We start from the raw sequence: 20,491 nt of genomic DNA, 5'->3' as shown, positions 1-20,491 counted from the left end.
TAATGGTAAAATAATTCAAGATCATATATTTGAGAGTACTTATTAGTACTGGTAAAATAATTCAAGATCATATATTTGAGAGTACTTGTTGGTACTGGTAAAAGAATTCAAGGTCATATCTTTGAGAGTACTTATTGGTACTGGTAAAAGAATTCAGGACTGGTAAAATATAGACACCTGTCAGCTTATCTTTGTGTGATTTGGGGACTTAACTTTATATAGTATTTTCAGTTTATAGAACTGAAATACATACATGTAGTTGTAATGAAAGTCATGAAATCCTTGTTACAACTTGTTTTTATCCACATAGATTAATTGTATTGTTTTTATTTTATATATTCAGTATTGTGTCAAAGATTTTTCTGTTGAATTCATTAGATATTTAATCAGTCACTTTAAAATCATATCTTAACTTTCACATCACTACATTACACTTGGTAACATAGGGTGATGTGAAAATGTGAAAAGTTGATTTTAATGAGATCATTATTTGATCATTGATGTAATATTTATTTGAATTTCATTTTTTAACATAAAGCAAAAACAGCAGCAATTATGTCATAAAAAACTGTATTTTTTCACACTAGCAGTTTAGTTTTAATTTGAAACACTACAACAAATTTAAACATTTATATCAGGATAAATCCATTTATAACATGATAAATGCAGACATGTTTAAAACTACTATTTGTCATTTTTGATTACTGCCAGTTTATTTTTGTACAATGAACGAATAAACATTAAGATATATGATACCAGAATGCCATGTCAATTTTGTCATTTGTTTGTGTTATTAATATTTGATTAAATAAATGAGGGCAGAATAAAAGAAAATGAAGTAACTTGCAATATAGTCTTGTTATTTTCTCTAGAGTCCTTTGTTATCCATTGCCCATTTTGCATATTTTTATCATTACCTTCAACGAAATTTTACAATATTTTACCAACTACTTGCAGAAGATTGACAAACTTTAATAGATGCCTGATGATTAAGTTTTCTTGTTCCTAATGTAGTTTTAGAAGAAGTATCCCCAGGTCTACTTTATCTAATGTAGTAATTATTAAATACGGAAACGATTAGAGACATCACCTGCATTGATAAATAAATACGTTATTTGCAGTTAGGACTTTTGATCGGTTATATGACCCAGTATAAACTTTTGTAAGCTAATATAACCCGCTTGGCAGGAACCCCAGACAATTGCCCTTCCCCTATTATTTCGAGCGATTTTTAACAGCCCGGACAATTTCCCTCCCACCGTTGTTTCACCCCAGACAAAGTCCCCTCCTTCAACCTTGACAAAACGGTCATATTCCCTTTATTAATGCCCTAAATTCCATTAAAGAGATATAGTGTCAATAAGCAAAAGGTCATTTTTGCCAAGAAGACATGTACATATTTATTGGAACTGATTATCGAAGTGAAATAAACAACGGGTGGAGAACTGTCCGCCCTTAACACTTTAAATATATCTTAAATGGACGTGTCGATCTTTCAATCTTGACACAAACATTCATAATCTTATGTACTGACTGATAAGCGAACTGTTCAGACCATGATCAGATGGAACAGATGTGTCTGCTGCTCATCGTGGTCTGCACTGGTGGTAAAGGTAGTATTTTGACCCCCCCCCCCCCCAGCAGGCTATGGGTTAAATCCATAGAGTCTTTTACTTGACCACTTGGAAGATTAAATTCCATTTTGAAAGTTAAATCGGGTCACATAGCAAGCTTACTGAAGGTTTAATGGTGGATTTGTTTTGGTCTTAATATGTACTGTCTTCCTTTACTGTTCACTTTTAGGGGGATTTGTAAAGTAACCATAACCACAGGGACAAGACGGCATGAAAATATGGGAGGGGAATTGCCAGTGTTGCCAAAAATATGTGTGAGGGAAATGTCCGGATCCAGTTTTGCTGACGTGTAGGGCTATATTGATTACAAAAATGTATATATAAACAAGACGATTATCTAATTAAATGCAATATAATAGGTCTACCCTACTGCTTATAGTATTTTTTTTATTCAATTCCATCAATATTGATTCTTATGATTTATTTGGCTAGATACAGATATTAAATTACAAATATCTATATCATAAGATGAGAAATAACTCTTTCTTGAAATAATTTGAATATGTACAGGGGCAACAACTCTGCATGGCTTACTTAAAGTCCATGTGAAGCGATATAACATAGAATATAAATTTAATCAAAGACGTACCGGTATATTTATACTTCATAAAGTATAAATTAGTATTGGCTACAATCCAAATGAATTTGGTACAAATTCCGCCCAGAATCATGTCTACATGTTCTTCAATAAGCCGTACGTGGCTGGTACTATTGTCAGGTCGGTTAAGTGAAACGCACACAGATGTTAATATCGACCTGATCGGATTCAAAGGAATTCATTCTATATATATCAATATTTATGAATTTCAAGACAATATAAACACTTTTTATTTCTTCAACAAAGTTTCAATTTTATGTTTGCTAATACGAAACGTTACATAGATCTATTATATAATTTACATTTTTCACAACCACTGGATTACATACCAATGACCATTTATGATCTAACATCGATTAATGTCATTGATTATCAATTTCAATACATTGTATACATGTATTTAGTTGCTAGTCAATAAACCTGTTTAAACTGCTTTATCAGCGTTGTGGTTAAAGGTATATAACCATATTTTTTTCATTATCAGTATGATCGGAGGCAATCGGCTCAATTGTTGTCTTGCCAATAATGGTCAAATTCATAGGCACTTGGTTTTGAGATAAAATCATTTTGATAGGGTTGTAGAATTTTTTTAAATTGAATGTAACGATTTTTGAACGTAGATGTCTCAATTCTAAATCTTCATTTTTCCAATATGTTTTAGAAAAGCAAAATCTACGTACGTTAAATATCGTTACATTCAATTAAATTTGAGTTCTACGTACAGCTCTCTCAAAAAGGGTTTTTATCCCGAAAGCAAGTGTCAAATTAATATAAAATAATCTCCTATTGATCATCACGAACCCGTTTATTATATACATGTATATCGATGATGTAATTTCATGCTTATATAATGAAAGTCCGTTCGACACCCAGGTGGCACTATATATTTTAAGCTTTCGAAATCGTACATCTACGGAAGATCATTAATTAGTGCCAGGTGTATGTTTTTTATTAACTCGAAATTTCGAGTTACTAATTCGAAATTTCGACTTACTAACTCGAAATTTCGACTTACATTGCACGACTTCCATTAGTTTTTTTTTTTTTTTTTTTGTTTTTTTTTTTTTGAAGCCCAAGAGGTAACTCCGTTTATTGTTCCCGTAATAGGTAAAATAGGGTCGGGGATCTATCAACTATTTTACCTTACAATTTATTATAATATTACAAAAAACATATTACGGGCATTTATATCATACATTATTTTATAATACATACAATACACAGAAGATAAATGTTCTCTTGGGATTCAGAGTAATAGTATTTCATTTCCACTAAAACTGGATATAATATACACAAACTGTAATATATAAGTAGTTAATTCAAAAAAGGTTCTATCTATTTGCTATCATATCAACTAATGAGTACATAGATTTTTTAACTTTTGTATAACTAACTATTGAAGATGCTAGCTTTAAACTGCAGACAAGGCCTTGTAAAGATGGTATTATCTCCCTCCTCTTGCACAAGAATATATATCTTTTTAATTCTAGACAAAAAATATTAAATTGACATTGGTCACCTTTTTGATACCCTAAAATAAAAGTTTTACAATCAACCTTCCAATCAACATTATGACATTTAAGCAAATGTTGCACATCTGAGATAAAAGTTTTTATAACCGAACAATTCCAGAATAAATGAGATAATGTCTCTTTTTCTTCTTTGCAGAAAGTGCATTTATCAGATTGTGTCCTTCCATTAGTTACCGGTGAAAGCAAGGATTGAATTTAAGATACTTTCTTTCATGTAGCTCATGCACATTTACAGAGCATCTATGTATTTAACAGAACAATTTAATAGGATCAAATTGTCCACACATACTGAACATATCCTTCGCTTTTTTTGTGGAGGGTGGTGGGAAGGGGTGAATCACAATTTCCACATTTCCGTGTTAACCGGATGTTTCTTTTTCTAAATACACATACAACCATCATGTGGAGATACAACAAGTCCAAAACTCACCCTATTGTAGACTGTGCAACATTCATGTGTTAAATAAGTTTTAAATGGCGTGTAGATGCCAGTTAGTCTGTTACGTTTCTTTATACTAATAATGTTTTTGTAACATTATTCATTATTTACTAAGACTTTGATTCATATTGTGTTAATAAAAGTTGATAAAATTGGAACTTGTTGTTATATACATGTTGGGAAAAATATAAAAGCATCCGATTTTACAAGAAATATAGTCAGTCCAACAAATTTGACAAAGGCCTCAGCACCCTATACCACTCCGCGATACTTTCATTAGATGTCCCAAAGTATAGGATCGTTTTATTCACAGGGATGAGAAGAATATGATTAGTGAAAACAGTTAGGATACAATACAACGTCTGAAGAACGCCTGAACGTACAAATTAAAGGAAGCCTTGTGTTTTTTAGGTCTGGCATGTACATGCCATTACTAAGTTTAAGGGGGGGGGGGCGTCCGTGGCCGAGTGGTTAAGGTCGTTGACTTCAAATCACTTGCCCCTCACCGCTGTGGGTTCGAATCCCGACAGGGATTTTGGATGCTTTCATGTGAGGAAGCTATCCAGCTAGCTTACGTCGGTGGTTCTACTCAGGTGCCCGTTCGTGCCTGAAATAATGCACGGAAGGGCACCTGAGGTCTTCCTCCACCAGTAAAGCTGGAACGTCGCGATATGGCCTATACTGTGTCGATGTGACGTAAAACCCCAAAACAAACAAACTAAGTTTAACTTTAACTTTAACAGTTTGTCCAGGCACCCGTTTGTTCAACTGCACTCCCTACTATATCTTATATTATCTAAACTCTTGGTAACTCATAACTTTTGCCATTCTAGTAATGTTAATAAGTCGAAATTTCGAGTTACTAAGTCGAAATTTCGAGATAAGTAACTCGAAATTTCGAGTAAGTATGTCGAAATTTCGAGTTAATAAGTAGAAATTTCGAGATAAGTAACTCGAAATTTCGTGATAAGTAACTCGAAATTTCGAGTTAGTATGTCGAAATTTCGAGTTAATAAGTCGAAATTTCGGGTTAGTAACTCGAAATTTCGAGCAAGTAACTCGAAATTTCGAGTAAATAAAAAACATACACCTGGCACTAATGCTCTTCCGTAGACATCAGACATAGCACAACCATGTCTAAGCACCGGCTATCAATACGATAATTTACATGTGTGAGTTTTGACCAAGGGGATGAATTCATTTGGTTTGACAATGAAAAGTATGATAAACAAGAGCCCGGTTTGAGCCGGTGATGCTCCCCAAATAAGTTTTGGACACAAGAAAGTACACCTCTTGTAGTTTCAGAGTTATGTCCCTGGAAAAAGTTCAAAGTGCTATTATTCGAAGATTAGGCAAGGCAGAGTTACTGTTTTTTGCACTGCACTTTTACTCAATGAGATCTATCTACCTACAACGTTTCACCTTGATATCTATTACAGTTTTAGAGTTATGTTCCGGACAAAGTTCAAAGTGTTAAAATTAACAAAGGGCAATAACTCCAAAATTAGGCAAAAAAGAGTTATGGTTCTTGTGCACTGCACATCTACCCATCTATTTTATCTATTTACCTACAAAGTTTCATGTTGATATCTCTTATAGTTTTAGAGTTATGTCCCGAACAAGATTTTTCTAAAAGGTGAGATAATTCAAAAACCGGGCAAAATAGAGTTATAGTTCTTTTGCACTGCACATCTACCCATTGGGATCAATTCACCTACAAAGTTTCATGTTGATATCTCTTATAATTTTAGAGTTATGTCCCAGACAAGATTTTTCTATAAGAGTAGATAATTCAAAAAACGGGCAAAATAGAGTTATGGTTCTTTGACACTGCACCCCCCCCCCCCCCAATGCCCTCTACCACTGTATAAAAGTTTAAACAAATTATCTCCAAGGGTTTTCAAGTTATGCTCCGGACAAGACAACGGACGGAAAGACGGGCGGACAGACGGACAAGGCGGCGACTGTGGGAGCATAATAAAATTTTAGGATTTAATATTTAAAAATTGTAAAGTAAAGGCAACCACCTTTAAATAAATATGCAAATACTATTATTGGAAAAATGACGTGTTCGGTAGGTATATAAGGTCGAGTTTTGTTTAGTATCGTTGGAAAGTCCCCCATTTTCGGAACGTTGTTGTGAAAGTGATCTGTGAGCAGTGGGCTTTGACCCACGTCCGGATATACGGAAACTATGACGGACTGGAAATGGATTTTGTCGAAATGCAAATTTTACTCAACTGACCAACGCTTACTTCGATACCACCCGGGATGTTCGTGTTCTGGGTAACTTCCCGGTTTCTGGGTCCCGTCCATAGCAACCCCGCAGACTCCCGTTTGGGTGCTAAGGGGTGGACGGGGTAGCCCGGGGACCACAGGTGTGATACTTTCGGTGTCTGTACATTAAACTAGGCTATCCATTGTATCGCACCCGTCGGTCTTCGGGGCAAACAACACCTGGTTAAACCACGGAAAATACATCCAGAACACAACAAAGTAAAGGGAGTGGTACCGAAGTAAGCACGTACAATGTCGGTTTGTGTACAACTTACGTTTGACAAAATCCATATCCGGTACGTACATGTTCTCGTATCAAGTGTCATGGTTTGTGGCTGAATAGCGATTGAAAAATAAAATATTTTCTAGTGTTAGGATACAAAAGGGTAGAGTCTGGGAGGGAGTACATCATAACCCGTCAGATTTGGCTATTTTAGTGAACCCGTCAGATTTGGCTATTTTAGTGAAATCACGCACGAAAAATTACTCGTGAAGACTATTTAAAGTGCCAAACATGTACTGAAATGTCGACATTTTGTGGCGCCTATGATAAAGGAATATGAGATCTCGCTGTAATATTTTGAACTGGGTTTCTATAGACGATAAAAAGGACAAATCATATAAATACAATCAAAGCTGAACCAGGTCCATTGGAATACTAGTATAACTACAATATAAGCTATTCTTGCATCTCCTGTACCTGGCTTCTTTTGGCATGTTATTTATATGTGCATATACATGTTTAAGGTCTTTCATAAGTGACCTGTATACAGACCAAAAAAGGAAAAAGAAGCACATTAGTATAAGAGTAGACATAACATTTTTCTTGACATTTTTCTCCCCTATATAGAGAATAAAAGGAAAGCTGGTATCCGGAAACGAGTTCGAAGCCTACTCAAAAGATAAATATACATGTCAGTCCTATTGTTTATATATAACTACAACCTAGCTCTTGCTGATCATGCACAGAGAAAACTTTTGTATTATTTTAGACCAATAATAAAAGAAAAACAAATGATACTCCCGTTTAACACTATTCACCCATTTAATATAGAACCGAATTGTAATAGAACACGTACATGTTTTCGTTTATAAAACTTCAATTGTATTATTACTGAAAAAAGAACAACAAAAAAACCATACAAACAAGACCATACTTGTGCAGCTATTTTGCAAATAGACAAAAATCTTTTAATAAATACGTACCGGTTATTTATTAGAACAACTTAATCCATAGTTACTACAAAACAAATATGATGTAACTTGACCAATATGATTATCGTCCTAATACTTGTTTTAATGTGTCCGTATATACATATAACTTCAAGATCCAACAAAAAAAAAATACGGAAAATGCAAACAGTTTTTTTAAACAAAAATAAACACATATTAATATTAGTTTTAGATATGCGTCCCTCGTTATTTCACTATTATCCCCATCCCTCAAACCACACAGAAGGGGAGAAATGACCGAGTTGATAATCGTTGGTTCGAGCCATATCCTGAGGCTACAGCCATGTTTCCTTACAGGACGTATGACACAAGTACTGATAAGTTCCAGGAAGCTGACTGAGAGCGGTTTAAATATGCTTAAGAAACTAAATAACCCTTCGACTGAAATAAATGAGCCGCGTCACGACGAAACCAACATGGGTTTGCGACCACCATGGATCCACGCCAGCCTGCGCATCCGCTGTTCGCTATCAGTTTCTATACTTGTAATAGAGTTGGTAAGCGAACAGCATGGATCCTGATCAGACTGCGCGGAAGCGCAGGCTGGTCTGGATCCATGCGCTGGTCGCAAACCCATTATGTTGGTTTTGTCATGACGCGGCTAATATGTTTAAACTCACAAAGGATAACTAAATAACAAAGAAACCATTCATTCGTTCAATTAAATAAGGCAATGTACTTATAAATGTAAATTTCCTGGAAAAGCCCTTGAATGTCTAAATTTGCTTATTTACCGAGATTAGCTTAGTATAGCCAAGTCAGTCTGCACTCGAGTGCCATGTAACAGTTGGCTGACCAAATTTAATTTCTTTTTATATTATTCCAAAAAATGAGAATGGGCTTGTCCCCCATGCGTTTTAGAAATAAGTAGGTAAAAAATTGTCCTTAATGTATTTCATAACACATAGCCTTAACAGGAGCAAAGTTTAACAAGTATTTGTTTTGCATATAATATCATTGTATATCAATGTATTAATCTAATCAGTTATTTCACTAAAAGTTGAAACAATGGGACATGTGACACCCATATCACACATTTGTAATCTTTCAATTTTACATAAGTACAAAGTATACATCAAAGTCATATACATGTAGAACCTCATGTACGATATGTGAGGATGAACTTTATACTTTTTTTATGAGAGTATTCAAACATTTATAATATTCTAACACTTACACTATTAGCACAATGCAAATACTAGAACTATTGTGTCTGGAATTAAGTACCGAGTAAATTGTTCCGTCCCGAGGAATAATAATTTTCTTTTTCTCTATATAAGGGCCCGGGACTACTTGAAAACAAAAGTCCGATTGACCACCGTATTGACTATGCAGTACGGACGTCATACAAAAAAATTAAAACCAAACTGGCTTGGGGAAAGTGTGGTCTGGGCTACCACTGTATTATTCGTTAACATTTTATTACTGTCATATGGAATAACAGACTAAATTATATGTGTTTATGAAATAATCCACCTAATCGGCATTTAAAGTAGCCACCTTCTCACCTCACCACCTCCACACACAGACGCACACATTCACCACAAAACTAACATAAGTGAATAGTAATTACGATAATGATGATGTGTTATTAACTTTTTTTTCAACAATCACTTTTATTTTCCAGTCAATTTACAATAGTAATTACGACATGACATATAATCAATATATAATATGTTACAACTTATTTATTATCTCAAATTATGATGCTGTACATACTAATTGTATTAAAGCCGTGACTGTATTCATCCCCCAACCCCAATCCAGAAAATGTCCGTGTGACAATCCTTCAGCCTTTTATTGAAGAGTCATTTCATTTGAAACTGCTGCCTAATTTATTATTCATCATGTTAATATCAATCAATCACATTCATGTAGATAGGTCGTCGGTTGTCGGTCTGGCTTGTGCATCACGAGCAAGTTCGGCCGTTCTCAGTTAGAATTTACACCCTTAGTTTTTACTTGTCGCCACCGTCTATCCTCATTATTGCAGGTTATTTGCCTGTAAATCTATGCTGGTTTAAGAAGGTAGATGTTACCTTAAATAACACACAATAAATCGCCATTTGATCATGAATAATTGTTTAATAATATTCACCAAAAGTTACGAAAATGACAGGTTCGTGATTGTCGCCGTCCAATTTATAAAAAGTGAACGTGTATTTAGATGCTTTAATTGTATTGTTTTAATTTTCTTTGATGCCGTATTATTTTGGAACAATTCACGACTATAAATTTGTAAATTAGATCTCAGTAGCAATAACTCATAAAAAATGGTAAGGGGTTAGTGTTTGTCGCCGGATAGTATGAAATGTTCGTTATCCTTTTAACCATATATTGCAAGTGAAGTGTTTTTATCATTGAAACAACATTACATGTTCTTTTTTGTATTAATATCACAATATAATACTTTCATATTATCACCATGTTCATAGTGTGCACAATTTTTGTATTATTTATGTAGAATTTATCGTTGTGATGTGGTTTGGGTTAAAATTGAAAGGTTCGTTACCTGATTTTAAGGGTTTATGACTGCAATATGTACCCCCAGCACATAAAATGTTCTAAGTTACGTAAAAATTAGTATTTTATGCCAAAAATGAAACATTTTGTTGCTGTATAAACAACATTATTGAATCTGAAATATGCTGAGAAAAGGTTCGTGAAGAAAGGTTCGTGCGGTGATATATTTTACTCGATGCCGCCTACACTATGCTTGTTTGTAAACGGCTGCGGATAACAAACATATGTACTATGATGTCATTTGGGTTGAAACGTTTCAACTCTTTCTATAATGGTTGCTTATTATTCGCAGTGCATGTTATGAACATGATCGAAAATTCCCATCAATATCCTTTGGCAAGTGATTTTGATACTTTTCATGATTATTAAATTTCAAGAAAATTTTCTATTGCCTACCGAATCACAAATGATGTTGTTTTCAAATGAAATAAGCGAATTTATATTTTTATGATGTTTATTAATACCCTGTCGGATTACAAACAAGGAAAGGTTCGTGACCATTAGTCACGAACCTTTCCTATGATAATTTATATGAATAAAATAATATATCTTATCCTGTAATGTATATAATATTATATAAGAACAATCTTATGAGTATATCTTGTTTATACAGAAAAAGAACATCAAAAGAATTTCTGATTTTTACAAGACGTTACAACTGAAAAAGATGTATGTAAAAAATAAACCTTGTACTCGCCTGTCAAAAGCTTGTTTTATAAAAAAAACAACAAATAAACATTATATTTGTGTGATTATAAATTCAAAATATGAAGTGAATTTAAAACAATTCTAAAAAGATAAATTATTATGATGAGGGAAACATGATAAAATAAACATTTAACTCAATGAAAGGTTCGTTGTCTTGGGCCACGAACCTTTCAATTAAACAAACCCGTCTTTTTAAAGCTAGACGAATGTAGCTTTGGAATTATTTTTAGTGCAGACAATTATGCTGAAGTCTAAACCTGAAAACATGCGGTAATACAGTAAAATAATAAAACAAGAAGATTCGGAAAAATATCAAGAATATATTATTACAAGCATGAAAATATACGTTGCTTCTTCAACGTTGTGAAATTGCGATTAACCTTTTGAAAACTAATATTTGCGTGACATATTGCAATGTCCAGTAGGCGAAGAAAAGATATGGCTGAACCCAAGGACACACCCTAAAAGATTATGAAGCCAAGAGAAACAAGATATTCACGGAGGTCATTTAAATAATTGGGAGGTGACAACATTGAATTGGTCAATTCTTTGTTTGCTGCAAAAAAAGCAGTTTCAGTGAATTACGAACATATCATTAGCGAAATTGACTCCGATCCTATAATTTGATATGCTTGCGTTAAATAGCTAATATTTTTTTATACTAGCTGAATGTTTCTTTTCGTAAAAAGCTTGTGTTTATTTGTTTTAAAAGTAGAATCTAGTATTATTACCATGTTGACACGTTTTCATTGGATTGAATTAGTTGTTATAAATGGAAGAAAACATTTATAAATTGTTTTACTACAGATGCCATTCCAATTTAATATCATTTTTGAGAAATGAAAAGATTACAATAGATATCATTAGGTAATGAATATAATTGTATTCGAATGTCTATATCCGAACTTTATATCTGAATATAAATATATCTATATTAGCATCAAAATTTTGATTTGACAATGAAAGGTTCGTTATTTTATATACCATATCTGAATTGAAAAAGTTAGTGAATATATGATTAAAATCTTAGCACCAGCAATGTATTTGATCTGGTAAACTGTTCTACTTCTTGATATATGTTTATCTTTTAATTAATGTGTTGTTGTTTCAATTGTTTTAGACTGATATGCTGTATTGCTATGTCTTTAGTTACTATCATTTTACATAAATACTATTCGATGCTTTATTTTACTACAAATTGTGAACCAGTATACTATAACGTCAAGAAAAATAATGGGTTTTATACTAAATATCATTGTCTGATGTCTATATGTATGCTTTGGGGTATATTAAGTGGGCTTCTTTTTTGTTTGAGTTTATGGTTGAAAGGTTCGTTAGCTTTACATAGTACTTAAATTTTAGCAAGGTGATCATTTACCTAATAATAAAGCATATACATCGCATACAATTGCTAGCAGTGATACTACGGTTTTTATTTATGCCAAGAACTATACTAATTACACTGGGTCGTAGCTCTTATAGTAATGAGTCAAATCGTAATCACAGTTAAGCAGTATATCTTGATTTGCACTTTTTGCATACGAGTTTTTAAAAAAGTATATAAGCTTAATTAGGCAAGTAATTCGTGATATCAATTGTACAATTAAAAATTTATGTATCATGTGATAATTAAAAGTAAATTCCAATAAGATATCATCCATGTAATTATAAGCAGCCCTTTTTAGAGTAAAAGGTACTTTGTCACGAACATTTCCGGCATTTTAAAAAGGTAAAATGGAGACACTTTTCAAACCGCCGATTTACAAAAACTACTTATATGATGTTGAAAATAATTTCAGAAGAACTTCACAGATGGTTTAAGTTTGTAAAAAGACTAACAGTTTTGCGTTTTTGCGAATCTGTATTTTTTATAAAATTTTGATAGGGGTGTAAATTCTAACTGAGAAGAAACTCCGCTGACCTCCAAAATTTGAATTTCTCATACATATCAACTGGGGCCTTTTAATGAAAAAAAAATCTACAAAACAACAATTGTTCTTCAAATTTATATGTTAGGCCATGTTTAAACATGGAAAAACGCGATTTTGGGCAATTTCAAGTATTTTATCATTTTCTGTTAACCTAACACGCCTTTTAACGCCTTTTTTTTTGTTGTCTCGAATGGTGAAAAAATGCCTTATTTAGGCCCCAACACTTGTTTGTTTGAGAAATGTTGTTTTAAAAAAAGTGACCACTTTTTCGGCGCGGTCCCCCAACCCAAAGATACATATTAGGGGGTTTGAAGGGGGGCGGCAGTCCCCCTCATCGCCAAGAAAATTTTGGACTTGTGAGAGGCTAAAAATGACCCCAGATCGATCATAAGGTAACGTGTAACCAACGCTGAAAAGCATTTGACTCTATCTCAATCCATTGAAAAGTTGCAGCACTTTGAAGCAAAATAGTGATTTTTGAGACGTCCCCTCGTTGCCATGGTAAAAGGAAATTTAAGCCAGAGCATGTTGTTGCAAAGGCAATGGTCCAGTTAACACTTGTGCCAAGTTTGATTAGTATTGAAGCAGTTTTTATAGTTTTATATCAATTTGAACTTGTAACGGGAGACTTTTCAATGAAAAGAGCCATTTTTCACAGAATGCTCATGAAGTAATGGGTTAAACTGAAAGATATGCAAAAGAAAATAAAGAACTAGTCAACGTACTGTAAAGTATTTTCATCCCAATTTTAGACCTTCCGCTGCCAGAGGGTTATTGTTTTATTGATCACCTATTTGCCAGAGGGTTTTCTAAGAAATTACTATATTATTAATTAATATAATTATTATTATTTGTTTATTATTATTATAATAATTATATATGTTTCCAAATCTGTGAGTATAATTATTATTATTGTCGATGGTATAATTCTCTTTATATATATTATTCTTTTTATTATTTTAATTATTTTATGTGTCATTTTTTCCCCACAAATAAATGTAATTTTAACCCTGAAAAAATGTAGTGAGCGAATAATCTGAAAAATATGCAGATTGATCATTAATCTCGAAAAAAGAAATTCAGTTACGTCATGTTAAAATCAAAAGTTTTCATAAAAAATTTGAAGCCTCAGTAAAACTAAAACTGTACATAGCTATAATAAAATGCAAACCACAGCACTATTTGATATTGCTCGGTTGTTGTGAAATTCATAGCTGTACTACAGGTATAGACCCGTAATGGGGAATATTTCTTTCTTTTTTCTGTTACCTTATTTTGATTGAACTACTTAATATAAAGCTAAAATTATTTGTCATGACCGTAATCCACATTAAACCCTTAAGAGATTTGACAAAATTTACAGCCGATTTATAGATTTGACACTCAGTTATAACTACATTTTACACTTTAATCTCTATTCAAGGTAAATACCTTTAGGCATACATAATACTACTATTTATAGAATATGATGTATCGGTAGAGTATATAAAGCCGTATTTCGTTCAGTTAACTTCGGAACACCCCCATTTTCGGAAAGTTGTTGTGAAAGTGATCTGTGAGCAGTGGGCTTTGACCCACGTCCGGATATACGGAAACTATGACGGACTGGAAATGGATTTTGTCGTTCGAGCAATATAACCCCTGATTTGATCATGCTTACTTCGTTACCTCTCGGAATGTTCGTGTTCTGAGTAAGTTCCCGGTTCCTGGGTCTCGTCCATAGCAACCCCGCAGACTCCCTTTTGGGTGCTAAGGGGTGGACGGGGTAGCCCGGGGACCACAGGTGTGATACTTTAGGTGTCTGTGTATTGTCTAGGCTATCTCTTGTATCGCACCTGTCGGTCCTCTTGGCAAACAGCAGCAGCGTGGTATGGGGAACACTCAGAAAACGAACTGAACAAAGATGGGTAAAAAGTAAGCAGGGTATCGATTCTGGGTTACATTGCCTTATGTCAAAATCTATTCCAGTACGTTCATCATGTTCTCTGTATTCGTTCTATTAATGTATGTCGGGAGGACATATGTCAAATGACAAATGTAATTTTATGTACAATTTATTGAATAAATAAAGTTAAAACTAATGCGAGGACATATAGCATTTCCGGTTTCGTTCATCAGTAGCTATATTAGTGTTTTGAAATCTTTACTAAAAACAATACAGGGAAAACGGATATTTCTAAATATTTAAATATTAGATCATGTTATACTAATATAAACTTCTATTAGAACGATTATTTATATATAAAGAAGCCAATAAAGAATTTCTAGTATTTTGCAAGTACATGTTAAATATAATATTGGACACGTGCACTAAATATTAAATACCAGTAGGTAATCTATTTGACTAGTATCTTACTTGTTAAATAGAATTATAAAATCAAAAATAAATTATTACATAGTATAATTTTAAAATGAAAACACCCAAAATCCAATATTCCCTAAAAATGTTTATATTATAATATTGTATATTTTTTGTAAATGTATAAGTAACAATATAGCATGAAAATAGGGGAAACAACATTTACAAGACTTAAGTGATATTTTAATCCTTATTGATATTTATACCTGTAAAAAGCATTATAAATGGCTTTGATTTTGAATGTGTAAAATTAGGTATGGTACTATATTGATTACATTACTTTACAGCAGATCTACATGTATATATAAAAACAAATATATACATGTACATGCACGAACATCAAAAATTTGATCATTTACTATGCATTATATGACTGACTATATGTATATAAAAATATACATGTAAAATGTATCAAAGCAAATAAGAGATAATCTTAGCTGACAGTGTTAGAAAATGGTATAGGGGAGACAACTTTATATTATTTTTTAAACATTTGTTAAAGCACACAAGAGTTGTCATTGCTTGTTAATTCTACACTCTTCAAGATGATATAGGCTTAAGTGTACAAATATTTTTTGAAAACATAAATTTGTATTCTCCTGCTAACACCACAGCCCCACCCCACTTGCCAGAATAGTTAATCATTCAATGTCCTATTTTCAGAGATGAAAGGGAAATAATTGGGAAAAAATTATATTAACCCTGTACGGACGGACAGATTGACGGACAGTTCAATTACTGTATGCCTGGGGCATTAAACAACAACAAAAAGAAGAAACAAATTAGTTCATTTCTTGTGTTCAAAGTTAAGCCAAAATATATAAACAAATGAACAATTCAATGAATTCATATGATCTTAATAAGTATATTACCCTTACAACAGTTCAAAAACATATTATGTACATCTAATAACACTGTTGCATTCATTATATACAAACATTTGTAAATCTATAATTAATTCATTTAGGTTCAACATAACAATAACATCTAAACATTTTTGTGCCTCATAATATGATATATATTGAAATAATTTAAAGTGTTGCTCCAGTAAGTGACACTTGAAAATAAAAAGTTACACATGTAAAAAATCAATATGCAACTAAAACAAAATGTTTGTGTTTCCATATTACTTACATGAGGCCACTGAAGGTTTTACCTTCACAATATTTTATACAGAATTTCTTTTCCTCCCCCGCTTTCAATTTAAAAATTGGCTAGTATTTGGGGATTTACATGTTTTAAAATGTAGCTTACGTATTAAAATTTTATGTATTTACAAGCCAAAGGGGTTTTATAGTGAAAAAGAAATGTTTTTAAAATTTTTCAAGCACTCTAAAGTTAAAACCATGTCAGTATAATTATTTCTATCCAGTAAACAAAACTGTCTGATGAAAACACACAAAACAAATTAATCAAATAAAGTTAACTGTAAAATAACACAATAGTTTTGGCATGATGGAAAAAAAAGTCTGATTTCAATTCTTTTCATGCAAAAGGATTTATTTCATCATCGTTGACTTTTATTTTATGTAAACGTTTCAATTAAGATGCACATTATTAGAGAAGCCTTTCATCTGAATGGTGGGTGGTCTTTGAATAAAACACCTCATTCATACACTCGTGCAAGTCCAATCTTGAAGTTTTGCGTCTTGTCTTATGACCTGTAGCATCTATAATCAAAACAGCATCTTGATATATAGCTCGTCCTTACTTGGTATAGGTACCAACAGAGGTCTCGGTTATCAGGTTCCGTGCTTTGAGTCAAAGAAATTTCTAATATTTTGAGCACTAGACTTTCCAACAATGCCAGTCAATTCCTGCAAATGAACATTTTAAAATCTATATCAAAGTGTTTCTTTTATTATGAATTAAATATATTGGGTGTGTCACAATTTCAAAAATGAAATTAGAAACACTGCAATGTACTTGTTCTACGCATTAGATAAAAAAGTTACTTAGATATTTTTCAATGAATACTGAAATACTGTTAGTTTTGTATGTATACATGTCTGTATAACTCACTATCTATGTATTTATATCATATATATGTTGTAAATGTTTATGGACCAGAAGCATAAAGACTTATCAATAAAATCTTGAAATCTTGCTATTTGTAGTATCAATTACACTGTACAAAAAAGAGGGACTAAAACATTAACCAGTTAGAACAACTAATCTATAAATAATCTTACATCTACAGATGCTGCATTGATTGCCTCCAAACCTGGAAAATAAAGTAAAGATCAAATTTAAAACTGTTTGAAATAAAAAGAAAGACTTAGCAAATTAACATTTTGCAAAGAAATGAATATTTTCCCCCATAACCTATCATTAAGATTGATTTGATATTTTTCCCCCTTTCAGTTATAAAAGTAATGCGTCTCTCAGACTTAACTTTAGATGACAGATGGTTTCACCAATAATCCTTGAATTTTTTTTTATTTTATTTTATCAGTACTATGTGCACTGAACAAAGCTAATTTAGTTAGAAAACAAGTCATTACTTTTAAACGCTTCCAAAAGCTTTCTTGCCTTTACACCTCCCAATTTTGGTATACACTGAACTGTCCCTAGTAGACATTCATCTAAATTTTTGTGCTTTCTCTTCTTACAGAATGGATTACTCTCCAATTTATTCTCTGTATGAACCTGATAAAAAACAACTTCCAAGTAACATTAATACTATGAAATGTTTGTTAACATGAGAAATTTACTTTAATTCAATTTTTTCATTGAAGTAACACTCATAGGTTATATCAAAATATCAAAATATTTATCTTACAATACAACCTCTGTAGAGCAAAACCCTGTTGGAGACAAAGATTTAGATGGTTGCTGAAAGGTGACATTCCTAAATACAGGTAAAATTTATAGGCAAATCTTTCTGTGGCAAGAAGAAGTGAATTATATACTGTTGTTATAATGAAGCCGCTGGTCTAAAGAGGGCAACACTGCAGAAGTTACACTAAATGTACAAATAATTTATTATTTTAAAAGCAATTAGTTATGTGAAATCAATATTTTTACCACTTCCATTTACATTAGGTTAAAAGAAATTTAAAAACTTTTTAATTTTAACCATTTGAGCAATAAGTCCAGCAGCCTCAGTCTGAGTTGGTACAGGTGTTATTATAAAACCAAGCTCCATGACAACAAACTTTTGCAAGGATTGATAATACTGACTGCTGGATCCTGTCTTCTCTGCCAATACTAGGACTTGAACCTTATTTGCCTAGAATAAATAGAAAGCAAAAACAAATAAAAATGGTTTTTTTTTAATTTGAAAGAAAAAAAGGTTGTTTGTTTTTAAAAATTATTTCTTTTTACATCTCCGAAAAAAAAATTTTTTCTTAAATTGTAAAATTTTTTTAAAAATAAAAAAGTTAATTAGGGGAAACTTGCCAAATAACATTTGAATGCAATTTTCCAATTTTTTCAGAATAGGGAGCTGGCAAAAAATTACATGATTAATCACTGACCTTTCTAAGTTTAGCAAGTTTTCTCCTGACACTAGCCTGAGATACCAGATCTGCCTCTGTAGCATAAACCACACCAATATGAGTAGCTGGATGGAAATCTATATAGCCAAGATTATCTTCAAAAACAACATTCACACCTGGAGGGGAAAAAATATCAGTGCCTTATTCAATATTTACATTTTAAACATGCATATTTCAGTCAGATTGTCCAGGTCATTATAGATTTTCTTTTCAATAAAAGAGGAGTTGGGTTATAATTTTACAAAAACTAAGTTTTTTTGTAAACAGGCTCATAACATGGTTCGGCTGATAACATGGTTCGATCTGGCTTACAGGGAAAAAAAAGTATTTTCAGAGACTTTTATTTCAAACTACTATACAAGAATTTGTTACAGAGTTACCAACGTCCCCCAGCTAAGGGAAGTTTTACATGAAGCACAAAACTATGCTATTTCAAAAGATTAAGGTATGGGTCTGGACTTTCAGTGCAAAATTTTGATCAATGCTAGATCTGCACATGCAAGTAACTGTAGCAGGAATGCCTACCATTACATTTTACTGATAGAATCTCATTTTCAGAATAATATATAAACAATGAATATTTTTCCTTAGCCATTATTCTGAGTTGATGTAGTTATCTATGTCTCTGCCTTATTTATTAATTGTCAATACATTTGGTATTTTTTCAAAATCATTCAGCCGGCACAATTTTTTTTTATCAGTAAGCATTAACTTAATGCATTATTTCATGATATTCATGCTAGTCATATCTAATGTAAGGTTTTTATCTAATAGAAGGGTGTCCACTTAATTTAACTTAATACAACTTCAATACATTTGTACAGCAAAATATTGATTCTTGATAGTGTTTACTCAATATTTTGTAACAATAAACATTCCTCTTTAATTTGTTATTTATTTTCAAGTCATGCATTTTTCATGAATTGTGTGATTGCAGAGAGAAGTGGCTATATAAGCCAGTAATTTCGTCGATTTTATTGCCTTGTCTTCAGATACCATATATTTTCCCCATGTTTTTTTTTTGTAACTAATATTTTCATTTCTTGGTACTTTAAAAATCAATTTGATACTTTGGCATAGAAAGAACTCTAAAATCTGTTTTACAATAAAACTAATGAACTCTGAAATGCCTATGTTCTTATTTGAATTTTCAATTTAGTCCTAAATGAACCTGGGTGAATAACTCAGACGTTAATTGTGATCACTGTGTGTCCGTTTGTCAACCTGTTACATAACAATAAATTCATTTAAGAAATATATAATGAAATAACTCCTTCATGTGTATATGTGTCAACAGAAATACATTTGTATAGTTGTTATCCCTACGTCATGTATTTCAAACCCACAAAATGTGACAAATACAAAATAAATACAGGATGCATAAATCAAGGTAGGCCTATATGGGGGCAATCAACCAAATGACATTTTATTTGCAGGTAATCTGACAAAACACAAAATTGCAATAATCAAAAGCGGAAATAAAAAATTTGCAATATCAAGACAAAAAAGAAAAATATGCATTAATTTTGTAAGAAAAAAAATAACAAAAAAATAAAAGAAACATGCATCGCGAAAACCGGTTAATATCTAATTTATCTTATTATATCAAATACCTTGAATCGCAGAAACTAATTCAGAATTCTGCCACTTTGAATTAATAAGAACATGACCAAAGGGCACTCTCATGCATGCTCTCTCGGGAGTTTGTGTGCATGAAAATACATTTAAATTTCCCGCCATCTTTCAACTTGTAAAGA

At 32.3% G+C, this 20,491-nt stretch overlaps 1 protein-coding gene across 1 annotated transcript; it reads right to left on the bottom strand.

The window, feature by feature from the left end:
* Positions 1–16,546: 16,546 nt before the first annotated feature.
* LOC132746403 (Fanconi anemia core complex-associated protein 24-like) lies at positions 16,547–20,485 on the bottom strand. Its single transcript, XM_060735530.1, has 6 exons — positions 20,348–20,485; positions 18,714–18,850; positions 18,314–18,466; positions 17,739–17,883; positions 17,427–17,458; positions 16,547–17,051 (listed from the first exon to the last, which is right to left on the bottom strand). The coding sequence occupies exons 1-6, from the start codon at positions 20,472–20,474 to the stop codon at positions 16,977–16,979; spliced, it is 669 nt and encodes a 222-aa protein (XP_060591513.1). The 5' UTR covers positions 20,475–20,485; the 3' UTR covers positions 16,547–16,976.
* Positions 20,486–20,491: the final 6 nt, after the last annotated feature.

The sequence above is a fragment of the Ruditapes philippinarum genome, unplaced genomic scaffold (assembly GCF_026571515.1).
Source record: "Ruditapes philippinarum isolate M1 unplaced genomic scaffold, ASM2657151v2 ctg370_1_1_1_1, whole genome shotgun sequence".
Classification (NCBI taxonomy): Eukaryota; Metazoa; Mollusca; class Bivalvia; order Venerida; family Veneridae; genus Ruditapes; species Ruditapes philippinarum.
Note: the sequence above shows the minus strand (reverse complement) of the source record. Positions and strands in the feature narration are given on the sequence as shown.